The sequence below is a fragment of the Rhinolophus sinicus genome, linkage group LG11, assembly GCF_036562045.2.
Source record: "Rhinolophus sinicus isolate RSC01 linkage group LG11, ASM3656204v1, whole genome shotgun sequence".
Taxonomy (NCBI): Eukaryota; Metazoa; Chordata; class Mammalia; order Chiroptera; family Rhinolophidae; genus Rhinolophus; species Rhinolophus sinicus.
In genome coordinates, this window is record NC_133760.1 from 50,351,480 (window position 1) to 50,366,454 (window position 14,975).

Consider the following 14,975-nt stretch of genomic DNA (forward strand, 5'->3'; position numbering starts at 1 on the left):
CCATTGTCACCCTAATAACCTTTAGTTAAAAACAAAAACAAAAAACAAAAAACTATTTGAAATGAAACATGAAGCTATCAGATTAGATAATGATGTTAGATTTTTTTTTTCCAGAGAGCAATATGGATGTATGGGGTGATAATGATGATTTAACATGGTTTCTTGGTTTAGGTCTTGAAGGAAAGGCACACTCCTGGAAAAGTAAACTTTTGTTTCAAGTATTAATAAATATCATTTTACTCTGTTGTGTGCAATTTTAATAGTCTTTCAAAAATGGATTTTGGTCTCAATGCTTTTTATAGCTCATTTAGAAGCATGCTTCTGTCATCACCAGTGCCCAGTGGACCGTGCTGTGGATGATTAGAAACTAGACATAAAGAAAACCTCTCTTTAATAAAAACATGCATTGTTTATCTTGTTTTCCTCAGAAAACTGATCTTGTCCGACTCCCCTGGGGCTGTGGCCGTGGCCGTGTTGGATATTGTCCAGCACGTGCACTCAGCCTGCTGTGCGCACTGGGGATTGCAGGTGGACGGGTTGTGGAGACTCGGCGTCTGACCTGACTTTAAAGGTGTTTGACCCTGGGCAAAACGTCACCAGGGTCAAATGTCTTGTCACACACAAGGAGAGGCCTGGCCCACGGGGTTTAATGTGTCTAAGGTTTGCTACTGTCCCTTCCAGCTCTAAAATTTCATGTTTCATTCATTTTGTCCTTTAATAATTCTTATTTCTTTGGTCTACATAGTGTATTCAACCCTTTCCCCAGGTAATAGAAGCATGAATAAATTCAAAACATAGCTGAAACAGGCAGGACTACCATTACTAAAGGAACAGTGGTGGGCTAGCTGGACAATTAATAATGAATCTTTAAAGGAAAATTCAATTATAGCCCCAAAAAAATGATCTAGAACAAAAACCCCTAGAATTAAAAATGTTACCAGCACACTAGAGAGATGTCACTGTTGAGAATCTGATTCCAGATGGTCTAAGAGATCAAGCTGGAGTACTGTGAACACAGAAAGATACTGAGGAAGAGAGGTTATGGGGGTAAAGACAGACCAGGAGAAATGGACCCAAGAGAGGCAGTAATTTAACAAACGATACGCAAAATTTCTCAGAGCTGAAGAGCTAGGTCATTTTAAAGATTCATTTTTTTGTTGTTTCTTTCATAAATTCTGGATGGGATTGATGGGGAAATCTGCTAAGAAAGCCTTAATAGAATTCCTCAATTCCAGGGATAAAGAGAAAATTTATATATGTTCCTAGATTTGTGCTGGTCCCTATATAGTCCCACTCGTCATGTGGAAATCGAGCACATGCAACCTGAGTCTGAATTGACTCAGCATAATATATATATACACACACATATAGTACACATAAGCTTTTGAAGATAGTATGAAGAAAAGATTGTAAAATTTGTTAACAGTATTTTTATATTGATTACAGGGTTGATGTATTTTGGGGATGTTGGGCTAAATAAAATATATGAAGATGAATTTCTTTTGATCTCTTTTAATGTAGCTACTAGAAAATTTGGTTACCCATGTGCTTGTATTGATACTAGACAAGGCTGCTCTGGACCAAGTGGTGGGCATTTGCCATGGGCAGCAGGATATGGGCGGAGGTGGGGGTAGACATTAGCCGAAGAGACATCACTTGGGGTCAAGGTCAGCATTTGTGTCTGGGTAGGAGTTTAGAGGTTAGCTGGCCCACATACCCTCTGAGGGTAGTGCCTTGGGACCCTTGTGGAGTTACTGGACAATGAGAAGGAAAGTGGGGAGGAGGGCAAACATGTAAATATGTGCATTTAAGTCTCAGAGAGTGGGGATATGCCACCTGGCATGTGTGAGCGCTGCCCAGTGAGGGCTCTTGACACACAGTAGGCCCCCTGTAAGGGAGTTAGGATAAGGTCCTAGGAAGGAGAGGACTCTGGGCTCAGACCCACCTGCCTCTGTGGGGCAAGGGAGGGGCAAGTGTCACCTGGGGCAGGTATACAGGGGAGGGGTGTCATGTGATTGAGGCAGTAGGCAAGTGGCATCGTATTAGCGTGTCTTGGGGAGGGTAAATCGTCTTCTTGGCCATGTTCTTATGTGTAGGAGGGAAATGAGCACGTGATGTGGGTGCTGGAAGGGGTGCACACGCATCGTGTTTATGAGTCTGCCATGTGTCTAAGTAATGAGTGGCGCAGAGCCTCAGAGATGAGAGCACTTTCGAGTGAAAACGAGCCCTGTAGAAAGCACGGCCAGGTGAGCACCTATTGACTGAGTAGCAGTGTTTTATTTGTGCGAGGAGTTCCCAAGGAACTGTTGGCGTGGGGGATGGTGATGAAGGCTCCGTTTACTGCCAGCTCGGTCCTTGTGTCACGTGTCTGCTAAGAGGCTTTGTGATGGAGATTCTTCGTTTTGCATGAGGGACAGTTGGTAAAACAGTTACTTGTTATTTCAACTTTCTAAGTGTGTTTGGTTGCAAACCATTTTTAGATTGATTTTGTGGAAATGTACACTTAAGTAATTTGGTCACTAATTTCTGTAGCTAATTATTTCTTTGCTTGTGTTTCAGATTTCTCTATGAATCGTCATCAAGAACTTTGGGGGCATTTTTGAATTCATAACCAAGCCAACATCTTTGATCATGTAAAAATAGAGGAAAAGGACTTACAGAAGATGAAATGAATGTGTCTTTTCCTAATGTTTTTAATGTTAGTAACCCACATAATAGAGAAGGGGTGGGATTTATTTGAGGGAGGTATGAGTAGGAGCTGAAAAGCTCTTAAAGTTTTCCCTGTGCCGGCAAAGTAATATATTTACCATGAAGGACTCCAGGCATCAATTGTGCAGAAACCCATGGTGCAAAGAAAAAGGGAGACACCTTTCCAGCAAACCTGGTTGTTTTAAAAATGACTTTTATATATAATGTTGCTTGCAAACTGTGAGTAATAAAGCCATGGCAACATCTTCCTGTATACTTTACTTAAATGTACTAGTCGGTGTTCTCCCCTGAGGGGCAGGGCTGAGTTTTGGGGGCCGCCCCTCATGGACAGCAGAGAGCACAGCCTGGTGGGCGCAGGGAGGCCACCCACATGCAGGATCCTGGATCCTCCTTTACTGGCCTTGAGGCTGATTGTCTGGGCATGAGATGGGCCCGTGGCTGTAAATACGAGGAACGCAGAACTGAGTCACTCAGCTCAAGCTGAACCACCATTATCTTACCTTTTCTCTCTGAGGCTGACGTGGTTGGATGGAGGACTGGCCCCAGGCTTCCTGGCTGCCTCATCTAGACCCCATCTTGCCCGCCCGGTTTACCAGGAAGTGTCCGCGTCCGTCCCTGGTCCCTGTTGGCCACCCTCCTCAGTAGTGGCCTGTCAGCCTCCTGGGGCCTGGGGGGCCACCTTGTGACAGACGGGAAGGGATCACTTCAGTCGCACACTCATTCTGTTCTCAGTCCCCAAGCAAAACAGTAAAGAAACGCCAGGTTTTCAGGACCTCTGTTTCTTCTCCAGGAAAGTGCAGAAACGGACCGTTTCCTGCAGCTGCGCACGAGCCTTAGGGTAGCTGAGCTGCGTATTCTGAACCACCGTATTCTGTCAGCGTCATGTGTCTTCTTTGTCTTGGGCCGAGTAGCCGAGCCTCACGAAATGGACTGAGGAGTGTCTTCCTGCACTCCTGGGAGAGTTTCTGTGAGATCCGAAGTACTTCTGTGGGTTTGTTGCAGCACTCAGCCCTAAAATGCTATGAGATTGGAGTTTCCTTTGTGGGAAGAGGTTAATTCGCTTTTATAATTTATATACAAGTTTTGAAGGTGGTCAGGTTTTCTCTTTTTTGTCAGTCTTGAAGGGTGAAGTAATCCAATTCGTGAAGAAACATAATTTAGTTTTTATTGGGCCAAAGTAGTTCACAAAGCGCCCCTGTGGGCATGCCCCCTAGAAACCCCTGCAAATGTGCAGGGGAGATGCGAGCATGGCTGCTCAGTGTCCGCAGCCACGAAGTGGGAATCGGAGTCCTTTCAGTGGGAGAGCAGGCAGGGTGCTGGGGTTCCCTGGGGGTGGTCACTCACGCATGATGGTGAGGGGAAATGCAGGTCATGGGATGGTGTGACTCATGTAAAGTTTACAAACATGCAAAACTGAACAGCAGTATACTCAGATGCTCAGTAAACAAGGAAAAGCTGAAAACAAAATCCAGAACTCTGATCACGGGAGGGCAGGAGGGGAGAGCATGCAGGATTCTGCTCAGGTAATGATAGAAATCTCTTTAAACTAGAAACAGGTGGTACTTGAGTGTCCGTTTTACTGTTAGTCTCTGCCTTATACGTTATACATATTCTTTTGGGGCAGTCATTAACAAAAATTTAAACACGCAGATTGGAGAAGAGAAAGAAAGCGTACACACCTTTGAAGAAGGATGTGTCATCGACTTGGGGACGCTTGGACACGGGTGGCTCCACCAGGCCAGCTCCTTGGGCTGCGGAATGGGTGGAGGCCACATGTAGTGAAGGTGCCAGAACTGCCATGCAAACCCAGGAAGGGGCTCACACAGGTGGGCGAGCTGGTGTGGACAATACATACAGCCAATACGTAAAACCCAGGGCTGTGTCCCACAGGAGGGCGCACCGCCCACAGCATCCAGAAGTCTGCTCTGGGGACAGGCCACCAGCGTCACTGGGGGCCAGGGGTGGCTCCCCAGCTGACAAAAAGGCCGTTACGGAACTGGGTACTCCGATAGCCATGGGAATCCAGGACCTTGAACAACGGGACCAGCTGGTGTCGAGTGGACATGAGGCTGGTGGATGCAATGGTTGTAAAGACTGCATGGCCAGGGCACCTTGTTCGGGCCCAACGAGGCTTAGTCCCACAGAGAGGGTCCTGGAGCTCAGCATCCCACAATCGGGCAGCGAGGGTCTGGACAGTCTGTACCATCAAAGGAAGTCCAGGACAATGGCCAGAGGCCTCAGGGAAGCAGCCCCGACAAGAAATGGCAATCCTTTGTCCAGGTTCCAGATCTGAGCCTCCAGAAACGTGAGAGAATAAATTTGTGTTGTCTGTCAATTCTAGTCCACCCTCTCCCGCCCACCCACTCACAAGTACCTTCCTGTTTGTCATCACGTGGGGTAAGCGCGGGCTCTTCTGGCTAACAGCACAAGGGCCCCTCGGTGGGGAGGCAGCTCTTTTTCCTGTGGGGGATTGTCAGACTCTGTTCTTTTGGGGGGAGACAGCAGAAAATGTTCTGCCATTTTGAAGATGTCCCGCCCCACTTTTAGTTACCAATGATTGATTATTGTTGTCTGACCTATTATTTTACTAGCAGTTGCAGGATGGTAATTTTCTAAATTGGTCCTTTTTTTGCATCGATCACCCAGACTTTTTGTGCAAAGAACTTTCCTTCAAAACCCTGTTGGTTACCCTGAAATTCTCATGCAGAAAAGTCAGGAAAAATGCTCTGATCTTTACCAATTTTTGGAAGAGTGGGTTGGTACCCTAGCAACCTCTGCAGGTCATTGATGCTCTTTTAGTATCATTATGAACAAATACATTTTTATATGTCTGACAAATTCTAATCCATTGCAGTTATTTTTTTAAATGCTCACTCTTTTCCATCTTTGGCCTCTTGAAGTTTGTTCTCATGGCCCTTTAACACGACCCCAGTCTCCTTTGAAAGTGTTGTGCCAAGAGCATCTCGGTTCTGAAGTTCCGGGAGACAACCTGTGGACACTGGGGTGTGACGTGAGATGAAATCTGGCTTCACATAAGGTCGAACCTGCCACTAGCTGTGAGGCTTAGGCAAGTTTCACAAACCTGCTGAGACTCACTCTCCTCCAAAACCTGGATTATAATACTCCTCTCATATCAGCGAGGTATCAGATGTGACGTGCCTGCAGGACCAGAGGTAAGAGCTACCATGTTTCCCTGAAAATAAGACCTAGCTGGACCATCAGACCATAAGACCGGGTCTTATATTAATTGTTGCTCCAAAAGGTGCATTAGAGTTGATGGTCTGTCGAGGTCTTATTTTCGGGAAAACACAGTAGCATTCGCCCTTTCCTTACTCCGGGGACTGTATCTTGACTTCCCTGTTAACGCACTGGGGCGTTTTGCTGAGTGGGTAGCAGCTGTGTGTAGAAACTTACCCACTGGTGATTTACACGTGGCGTGGTCACTGAGGCGGCACGCAGGGAGGTCCTGTTTGTGCTATAAAGTGGGGGCTGAGTGCATGGCATTCAGATTGAGGTTTTCTTTCCACTCCCACCCCCAGTAACTTGATTGTCACCTGTCACCTGGTGGGAGTTAGAGACAAATAATAGGTTTGGCTCTGCCAATTGACATTGGAATTCTGACTCAGGGCTTTAATCTACCACACACTTCCCCCCCCTCACCTTCCCCCACCCCCAGGTCTTAGCTCTGTTCCACTTGGTCAGAGACATACTTGCCTCTCCAAAGGGGACTAAGGCTCGTTGTGCCCGCCATGGTCCTCGGGCTGAAAGATATTGTAAATGAGGAAGGAGGCTCTCACTGCAGAAGAACAGATGAAGCCTGGCTCAGTGGAAACTCTAGTTCTGACCTCCAGAGGGCAACTCTCTCAGCTCTTCTCATTGGAAATGGCCCGAGGAGACTGGAGCTGGCACACTGGGACACATCAGACTGCACACGGCTGCCCACCTAGCCCCAAGCAGAACTGGTCAGCGTAGTGTGTGCAGGTCTGGCCAGGAGAAGGCCTGGGCCCTTGGCTGCCATGCCCTGTGGGCCGGGGTGCGGGTGTACTGGCCAACAACCTGGGGGGAAGGGCGATTGGGGAGGGGGTCCCCTGGCCTCTGTCTGAGGTCTTTTTCTGTCGCTGTGCCAGGAGACTTTTAGCCAGGAGGACCCCGTGTACCACTTGTCCATCTAGAACATTCTGGAAAAGCCGTGTAGGATATGAATGTTTTCCAGAAACAGGCTGGTTAGTTGCTAGTTGGGAGAATGTGACTTTCAGCTAAGTTTAAGTTTTGGTGAAGATTAATGCATGTTGCTTCAGGTCTACTCGCTCCCACCTTCCTGTGACACTAAGTAACAACGCAGACAAACATGAAGCCCGTCTGCTGCCACACAGCTCTGCCCTCGGCCCCCCCAAGCAGCTAGAGGGCATCCTGATTGAGCGGGCCGACCACCCGATTTGTTTCTAACTCCCAGGTGCCAACACAAGTACCAGCTGCCGGAGTTTTGTCACCGAGTCACTGGACGATGATCTTGAAAGGGTGGCGATTGCAGGTTGTTGCACTCTGGAGCAAGACTATGGATTTGAACCTGGTTCCGCCACCTAGTGGCTGTGGGATCTGGGGAAGATGGCTTGGATCTCCTCAGTGTGTCCCCTCGCCCACAGAATGGGTGCCTGTCTCATTGTCACTGCTGGCACCCAGTCGGTGCTTTGTAAAGTCAGCTGTCCCTCTCATTGCTCACTGCTATAGGCTGTTTGTTAGTCACAGGGCATCTGAGGCCTGGTGACTTACACAGGCCAGAAGGCCTGTTGGTGGAGCCACCGAGAGGCATCTGGCAGCCTGGGGAAACAAAGGGCTGCAAGGGGCCAGGCAGACGCAGATGTAGGTGGGAAGCGGCCTCAGGAACCAATGGGCAGTGCCAGCTCCGACCACTGCCAGCCCATGTCACTTGCTGTGAACCACATTCAGGGATAGCATCTGCCTAGCCCTGTGGGAGCCCACACCCTTACCTGGTGGTGCATCTTGACACCTGTTTGGGGTTAAGTCCCACAAAGACCACCTGGGGTGCTCATGGCCTACGGAGGGGGTGCTGTGCAGACACCAACTGCACAGCACCCAGCATCAGCTGCACCTCTGCCCATGACACAGCCCTAGACACGCTCAGCCCAGTTCTGAGCTTTACTGGGGGCCCAGGAGCAATACCGGGGGTGCAGGTCCCTCACCCCACTCGGTGCTGTAGAGGGAGAGCAGGCCTGGGGCACTCAGGACAAGGCCTCAAGGAGTGGTAGTCCATTTCCATGATGGCAGACTGCTGAGAGCTGGGCAGCTATGCAGGAGCCTTGTCTCAGCAGGGGAGGGCATGGCTCCCTGGGCCCTCCCGATGGGCTCAGCAAATGGCACAGGCCAGCAGCTGAGGGGCCGACTCAGGAGGCCCTATGGCAGCCTGCGTTACCTCACCGGTGAAATTAGACTGTCAGGTGACTCTCATCCGGGTTCACCGTTCAAATAGAGACCTGGGCTGTGTTTAAATGATGAAAAATGGCCATCCTGCAGTCCTGACTGTGTGGTCAGTAATTCAAATTGCATTACAGTTCACGAGATTACTGTGTCATTCAGCGAAGGCCAGACTACCCAAAGGAGTCATTGCAGGGTGTTTGTTAGCACATTTCAGGCACCTCTGTGCACGTGGCGTGTGAAAGCTGCCTCTGCTTGCCCTAAAGCTCGCCTCGAATCTCTCCTTTAGAAAGTCGTCCCTGCTCAGGTGGAGACCCAGGGAGCATTTCCAACACAGCCGTCCACCTGAAGGAGAGCCCTACAGGAGAGCCACAGGTATGGCGCTGCAGGTGCTGTCCACACCGGGGGCCCTTCTCCCCCGGCTCACACTCACCTCCCCATCGGGTCCCCCACAGCTCTGCTGTTCTTTTCAACAGACTGATAGGCCCAGATGCCCCATTTTGAAAACACTCTGGTTCTAATCAGATGTCACAGTGATTGTGGTCAACTGACGGAATCCAGAGCACTGACTGATACAGTGAAAACCACCTGTTGGCCAATAGTTCGATCTCACACTACTCAGCGACATTCAGAGCCGCTGAGCAGGCAGAGGGACTGGGTCAGGCTCAGCCAGGACCTGACCCCAGCCCTGTGTCCTCCCCGCCAGCTCTACTCCCCTCCCTGGCAGACACGAGCCCCTGGAGGGAGATGTGCCTCAAGGGGTGTGTTTGGCCTTGAAAGTCTTGGAGAGTCATTCTTTGAGCTATGACTCTAAGTATGTTTTTACTGTGAACTGTGAGACTGCACCACATACAGACACTATAGGCGTGTACATGAATATTGGCAAGCATGACAATATGGATTCGGTAATTTTATAAGTAGAAAGGCCCAAAGTGTAAATATGCGTAGGAGACACCCTCCATCTAAAGGGCTCAGAGAGTAAGCATGTGTTTGAATGTTTGTGCACCTAGTGGATAGATACTTGTACGTGTGTGCCTTGAGCAGCGTTCAAACATGTCTTTCACACACAAGTATGCAAACACCCGCACATGTCGGAGACGAGCACTGGGATGCCTGTCGGGACCCCTACCTGGCAGCACTCAGTAAAGAGCCATGCACAGGCTTCCTTCAGACCAGAAATGTGGGCTGCCTCAGGCTGAGTGCTGCTGCCTGGGCCTGTCCTCCCTCCTCTCCTCCCTCCCTCCCTTCCTTCCTTTCTCCCCTCCCTTTCTCCCCTCCCTCCCCTTCCCTCTCTCCCTCCCTCCCTTTTTCCCCCTCCCTCCCTTCCTCCCTCCTTCCCCCTCCACCCCTTTCCTCCCTTTCTCCTTCCCTCTCCCCTCTCTTGCTCCCTCCACACATTCCATTTCTCTGCCTTTAACTTCTGTCATCCCCTCAGAGCTAAGACCTTGTGGCTTTGAGGCACAGCCCTGGACTGGTCTGCGCTGCTCGTCAGAACAAAGGAATGGTGGAGCGGTCCACCCTCTTTCCTAGGTCATCTTACGGGTTCAGGGCTTCTTCCTTGGGCCTTTGTCTCTATAATGTCCTTACCTTGGGTTTTCCAGTTTCTTGGAGTATTTCCCCTCCAACTTCCCTTTGACACTGCCAGAGTCCTGAAGTTGGGGCACCTGGTGAAACAGGACTGGATTAAGAAGCACTGTCAGCCAGAGCTAAACCATGAAAGAACAAACAGTCCCAGGTCCTTTCTAACCACAGCCCCAAAAGTAAACAGTCCTCCAGGATGCAGGCTGGGAGGGGGCCCTGAGCTCTTCCCGCTCCTTCCCAAAGCCCAAGCTGGGCCCCAATGCCTCCAAGTCCACACAGGCGTAGTTAGGCTGTGGTCCTAGCAGAGCTGGTTTCCTCGGCAGCACAAATGTAGTGGCTGGCATTTGGGTGGGGATTCGATGAAGTAGAGCCTCGTGCCACAGAAATGCAGTGAGGGTAACTTGTAACAGGTCCTTCCATCACAGAATGACATCATTGAACACCTGCCCTCACGGGCCTGTCATGAATGAGCTTCACCTTCCAGGCCATCTTGATCTTTTCTTTCTTTTTCCTGTTGTTTCTGTCACCAAAGTTATCACCAATCGGCTGTCCCCTGGACCTCTGAGGATAGATGCCATCGGCTGAGCCTCCGCCTTCACAGACAGACATGGACCTCACACCCTGAGCCCACATCTGGGTAAGCCCCGGTACTCAGGTTGTGGTTTGTGAGTGCTGTGATGGAGCTGAGGAATGACTCAGCCTTTCTGTCTGTGAATGAGTCATCTAATTGATGAATTCCACTTGAGGCGTCTCATTTGCTTTGAGGTGGGAGCCGCAGCGTGCTGCTAACCCGGAGTCTGGCTACTAAGAATTATGTGAGGAGTAGAGCCCATGGCTACTGCCAAGGCCCTCCCCCCCTTTCTCCCAACCCGCTGGCCACTTTCTATAGGATCTGCAGGTTGCACTGTGGATTTGTCCCTATAGCAGCAGCAGCAAACATTGCTTGGGTATCTGTGATGATGCTGTTGCGTCTTGGGGAGTGGGCGTCCCCATAGAGCTGTGGTGTTTTCTCAGGGGTCAGTCCCCTGGGCTTTGAGGCCAAAGATGAGAATCCCCACCCAGCTGCCTGCTAGGCCAGACAGATGGAGGAACTTGGGCACAGGGACAGAGGGTGTTGAGCAGGGTGGGAAGAGGGAGGGACTTCTAAGGGAGGGTATGGCCCTCTGGGGACGTGTGACATCATTGATGATGGGAAGTGTGGGGCAGTGAGGCCCAACATTCCATTCTGTAGATGTGCTTGTCTGTGTTGTAACTTCCTTACCATTACCCCCAACCCTGAAGTCTGCATAGACCAGCCTTGTCCTGGGTGGTAAGGGGCATGGAGGGAATGGCCATGGGAAGGCTGGCTGATGAGAGCCAGGCAGTGAGGAGAAATTCGCAGGGACGGCAGGAACAGGCTCGGTGGGAATGAGCTGACTTCGGGCAGACAACAACCACAGCAGTTAGAGGGTGCTCAGGTCACTGCCAAATGCTGAAGCAGGTGGGGAATTGGGGCACCCAGGTGGGGAAGGGGTGGAGGGGGCCCCAGGCAGAGCCACACAGATGACAATGACAATGATGAAGGAGGGGACGGGCCTACGTTAGGATGTGAGGGACACACACCACACTCACACATCCTCACACACATTCGCTCTTGCTCTCTCTGACACTCACTCTCATACTCGCCACGTCACACAAACACAGAGCCCCCTCTGATGTCTAACACCCTCCCTCCAGCTGTGCCCAGGTCTCTAGGAAGTAAAGTCTCCTGGGGAGGTACACAAGGTCCCCAGTGCCCCTTCCTGGACCCTTGGACGGTGGCCAGTCCAGGGCCAGGCTACAGGGAGGAGGGAAGGACCCCAGGCAAACCCCACCTCTGGGCCCACCCCCACTGGGGAATGCTGACGCTCTGACAGCTCAGAGTTCAGGAGGGGCTTCCCGCTGCAGTCCTGAATCACTGTCCATCGTCCAGGTTAGGTTCCCAGAGTGCCTCCATTCCAGGCTGAGGAACACGGACACACACACACACACACACACACACACACAGCCCCTCCATTCCAGGCTGAGGAACACGGACACACACACACACACACAGCCCCTCCATTCCAGGCTGAGGAACACGGACACACAGACACACACACACACACACACACAGCCCCTCCATTCCAGGCTGAGGAACATGGACACACACACACACACACACACACACACACAGCCCCTCCATTCCAGGCTGAGGAACACAGACACACACACACACACACAGCCCCTCCATTCCAGGCTGAGGAACACGGACACACACACACACACACAGCCCCTCCATTCCAGGCTGAGGAACACGGACACACACACACACACACACACACAGCCCCTCCATTCCAGGCTGAGGAACACGGACACACACACACACACACAGCCCCTCCATTCCAGGCTGAGGAACACAGACACACACACACACACACACACACACACACACACACACACACACAGCCCCTCCATTCCAGGCTGAGGAACACAGACACACACACACACACACACACACACACACACACAGCCCCTCCATTCCAGGCTGAGGAACACAGACACACACACACACACACACACACACACACACAGCCCCTCCATTCCAGGCTGAGGAACACAGACACACACACACACACACACACACACACACACACACACAGCTCCTCCATTCCAGGCTGAGGAACACGGACACACACACACACACACACACACACACACTCACTCACACTCCCAGACCCTGCACAGCTTGAGCTCCTGGCCCCTTTCCAGGGAGCCCCGAAAGCTCGCTTTAGGGGAAGTTCCAACTCTGGTCTACACCTGCGGGGTCAGTCCCTATGGTCACGGAAATTTAATTAATAAATAAGAGCAGGAATTCTGTGCCTGGGCCGCACTGGGCACGCGTGGGAAAGCGTTGGTGATCACCGGCCCAGGGTCAAGCAGAGAAGGTTCGGCCTTTCAGTCCCAGGCCAAGGGTGCGGCTGACTCCCCCCCACACACACCCTTTGGGCGCGTCTGAGGGCGGGCAGTGCGGCCCCCGGGACCTCTGCGAGGGTGCGAGGCGTCAGCGCGGGTGGAGGTGGAAAGACAGGGTGCTCAGGGTCTGACGGAAGGTACAGAGGGGAGGCTGGGCGCCCACAGGCGGGAAGGGACTGAGGTGTCCTCCGGGTCGCCAGCGCGGTGCACACGCTCTCCTCCGCACGGGGCCGCTCGGGGGCGTGTCCGGGGCGTGTCCAGGGCGGGGCCTGAGGGCGAACGTAAGGCAGGGGCGTGCCGAGGGCGGGGACGGGGCGGGGCCGGCGGCGCTGTCCGGTGCTGAAGCCGCGGCGGCGCGGATCGCGGGAGGAGCGGCCGCCATGGACTGAGCACCGCCGACATGGGGCCGCCGCTTGCGCTGCTGCTGCTGCTGCTGCTGCTGCCGCTGCGCCCACCCGCCGCACCCGCACCCGCACCCGCACCCCGCGCACGGCTGCTCCCGGGGCTTCTCGGTGAGTGGGGCTGGGGTGGGGTCGGGAGGGGCGCCTGAGGAAAAGCGGGTGGGGGAGGGGCGCCTGAGGAAATGGGGGCGGGGGAGGGGTGCCTGAGGAAAAGGGGGTGGGGAGGGGCGCCTGAGGGAATGAGGGGCCTGGGGAGGGGCGCCTGAGGGAAATGGGGGGTTGGGGAGGGGCGCCTGAGGGAAATAGGGGGCTGGGGAGGGGCACCTGAGGAAATGGGGATCGGGGAGGGGCGCCTGAGGAAATGGGGGCTGGGGAGGGGCGCCTGAGGAAATGGGGCGCTGGGGAGGGTCGCCTGAGGAAATGGGGGCTGGGGAGGGTCGCCTGAGGAAATGGGGGCTGGGGAGGGTCGCCTGAGGAAATAGGGGGCTGGGGAGGGGCACCTGAGGAAATGGGGGTCGGGGAGGGGCGCCTGAGGAAATGGGGGTCGGGGAGGGGCGCCTGAGGAAATGGGGGCTGGGGAGGGGCGCCTGAGGAAATGGGGGCTGGGGAGGGCGCCTGAGGAAATGGGGGGCCGGGGGAGGGTCGCCTGAGGAAATGGGGGGCTGGGGGAGGGTCGCCTGAGGAAATGGGGCGCCGGGGGAGGGTCGCCTGAGGAAATGGGGGTCGGGGGAGGGTCGCCTGAGGAAATGGGGGGCTGGGGGAGGGTCGCCTGAGGAAATGGGGGTCGGGGGAGGGGCGCCTGAGGAAATGGGGGCGGAGCGCATGGGTGAGGGGAGCGGAGGGGGCTCTGGAGGCGCTAGGGGTCCCCGACCCAGTGCGTGCCCCGCCGCCCCTCTCACCGCAGCGGGCGCTGCTGGTTCTCGCCGAGACGAGCGGGACTGGGGCCCTGCCTTCCCGGGCCGCACCCGCACCCAGTCCCGGCGAGGCTGGGTCGCCCGGTGTTCTCGGCCACTCTGGGCCATGGGGACTCGAGCCGCTCACGCCCTTGGCGACCCGCGTGGGTGCACCCTCGCGTGTTTGTGCCGCGTGCGTGGACAGCGCGAGGCTAGGCTTGGAAAGGACCGGGTGACCTGTGAGGGGACACCCGGCGTGGGGGCCCTGCCCTCTCACCCAGGCCTCGCTGCACGCGGATTTTGTCCTCCCGGCCTCCTACCTGCGTCTTCACTGCGTGGACTCCCGGCTTCCTTCCAAGCAGACGGACATTTTCCTTCCAGGACAGAAGGGGACGGAAGGGGAAGGGGACGCGGTTGTCAGGGAGCCAGTCAGAGTTAGCTTCCTTCTGAAATGGCCTTTAAGTTCAACTCAGGAAACTGACCCCCAGTACCTCCCTCTGCACTAATCTTATTTCTTGAGGACGTTTACCATGAGGCCAATGTTTCCAGGGCTTCAAGGCCATTACTGAACATAATAGATTAGAATGACGGGTGTTAAAGCCAGAGTGCAATACAGGTAGGTCCAGGGTAGTGGAGGGGCCTGGCCCAGCCACGCCTCCTGGCCCATCCTGGGCTTGCGCTTCTGGTTTCCAGGGGGCTTCCCTGCCCCCGTCTCAAACTGCAGGGAGCAGTGTGCACAGTCTTCTGATTCCCGGCTAACTCAGCCAGGGATTTCCCCCCTGCTTTCCTAGTCTCCTCACACACTCCCTGGCCTGGTGTGAGGGAGGGCTGGTGTTTGCAAGGGAGGTCCTCACCCGTTGGGGTGCTGCCTTGGGGTGCTACCGCCTGAGTCGCTGCATGCCCCATGGAGGGCCACCCACGCACAGGTCATCCTTGCCAGATGAGCCCTGCTTGGGGAGTTTGGGGACTTCTTCACTCTGCTGCC

The 14,975-nt window shown here is 53.6% G+C and overlaps 2 protein-coding genes and 1 long non-coding RNA gene across 8 annotated transcripts in view; 2 read left to right on the forward strand and 1 right to left on the reverse strand.

Moving 5' to 3' along the window:
* The window catches only part of NCAPG2 (non-SMC condensin II complex subunit G2), a 51,010-nt gene extending 48,056 nt beyond the window's left edge, over positions 1-2,954 (forward strand). For 2 of the 4 annotated variants that reach the window (XM_074315026.1, XM_019742524.2), the window contains exon 28: positions 2,560-2,954. In XM_074315026.1, coding sequence (XP_074171127.1) covers positions 2,560-2,611 — 52 coding nt within the window. In that variant the 3' untranslated portion in view covers positions 2,612-2,954. The remainder of the gene's footprint in view (positions 1-2,559) is intronic. The other 2 variants (XM_074315025.1, XM_019742523.2) reach the window with 1 other exon arrangement.
* A 1,913-nt stretch (positions 2,955-4,867) lies between these two features.
* On the reverse strand, positions 4,868-14,430 carry LOC141567542 (uncharacterized). 2 transcript variants are annotated; one of them, XR_012490267.1, is made up of 4 exons: positions 14,311-14,430; positions 9,730-9,806; positions 5,084-5,169; positions 4,868-5,004 (listed from the first exon to the last, which is right to left on the reverse strand). It is a non-coding gene; the product is annotated as an uncharacterized LOC141567542 (long non-coding RNA). The 2 variants fall into 2 exon arrangements; XR_012490268.1 differs by lacking the exons at positions 9,730-9,806; positions 14,311-14,430 and adding an exon at positions 5,584-5,714.
* PTPRN2 (protein tyrosine phosphatase receptor type N2) overlaps positions 12,792-14,975 on the forward strand; it is a 419,388-nt gene continuing 417,204 nt past the window's right edge. The window contains exon 1 of one of the 2 annotated variants that reach the window (XM_074315027.1): positions 12,792-13,208. In XM_074315027.1, coding sequence (XP_074171128.1) covers positions 13,097-13,208 — 112 coding nt within the window. In that variant the 5' untranslated portion in view covers positions 12,792-13,096. The remainder of the gene's footprint in view (positions 13,209-14,975) is intronic. The other variant, XM_074315029.1, reaches the window with a different exon arrangement.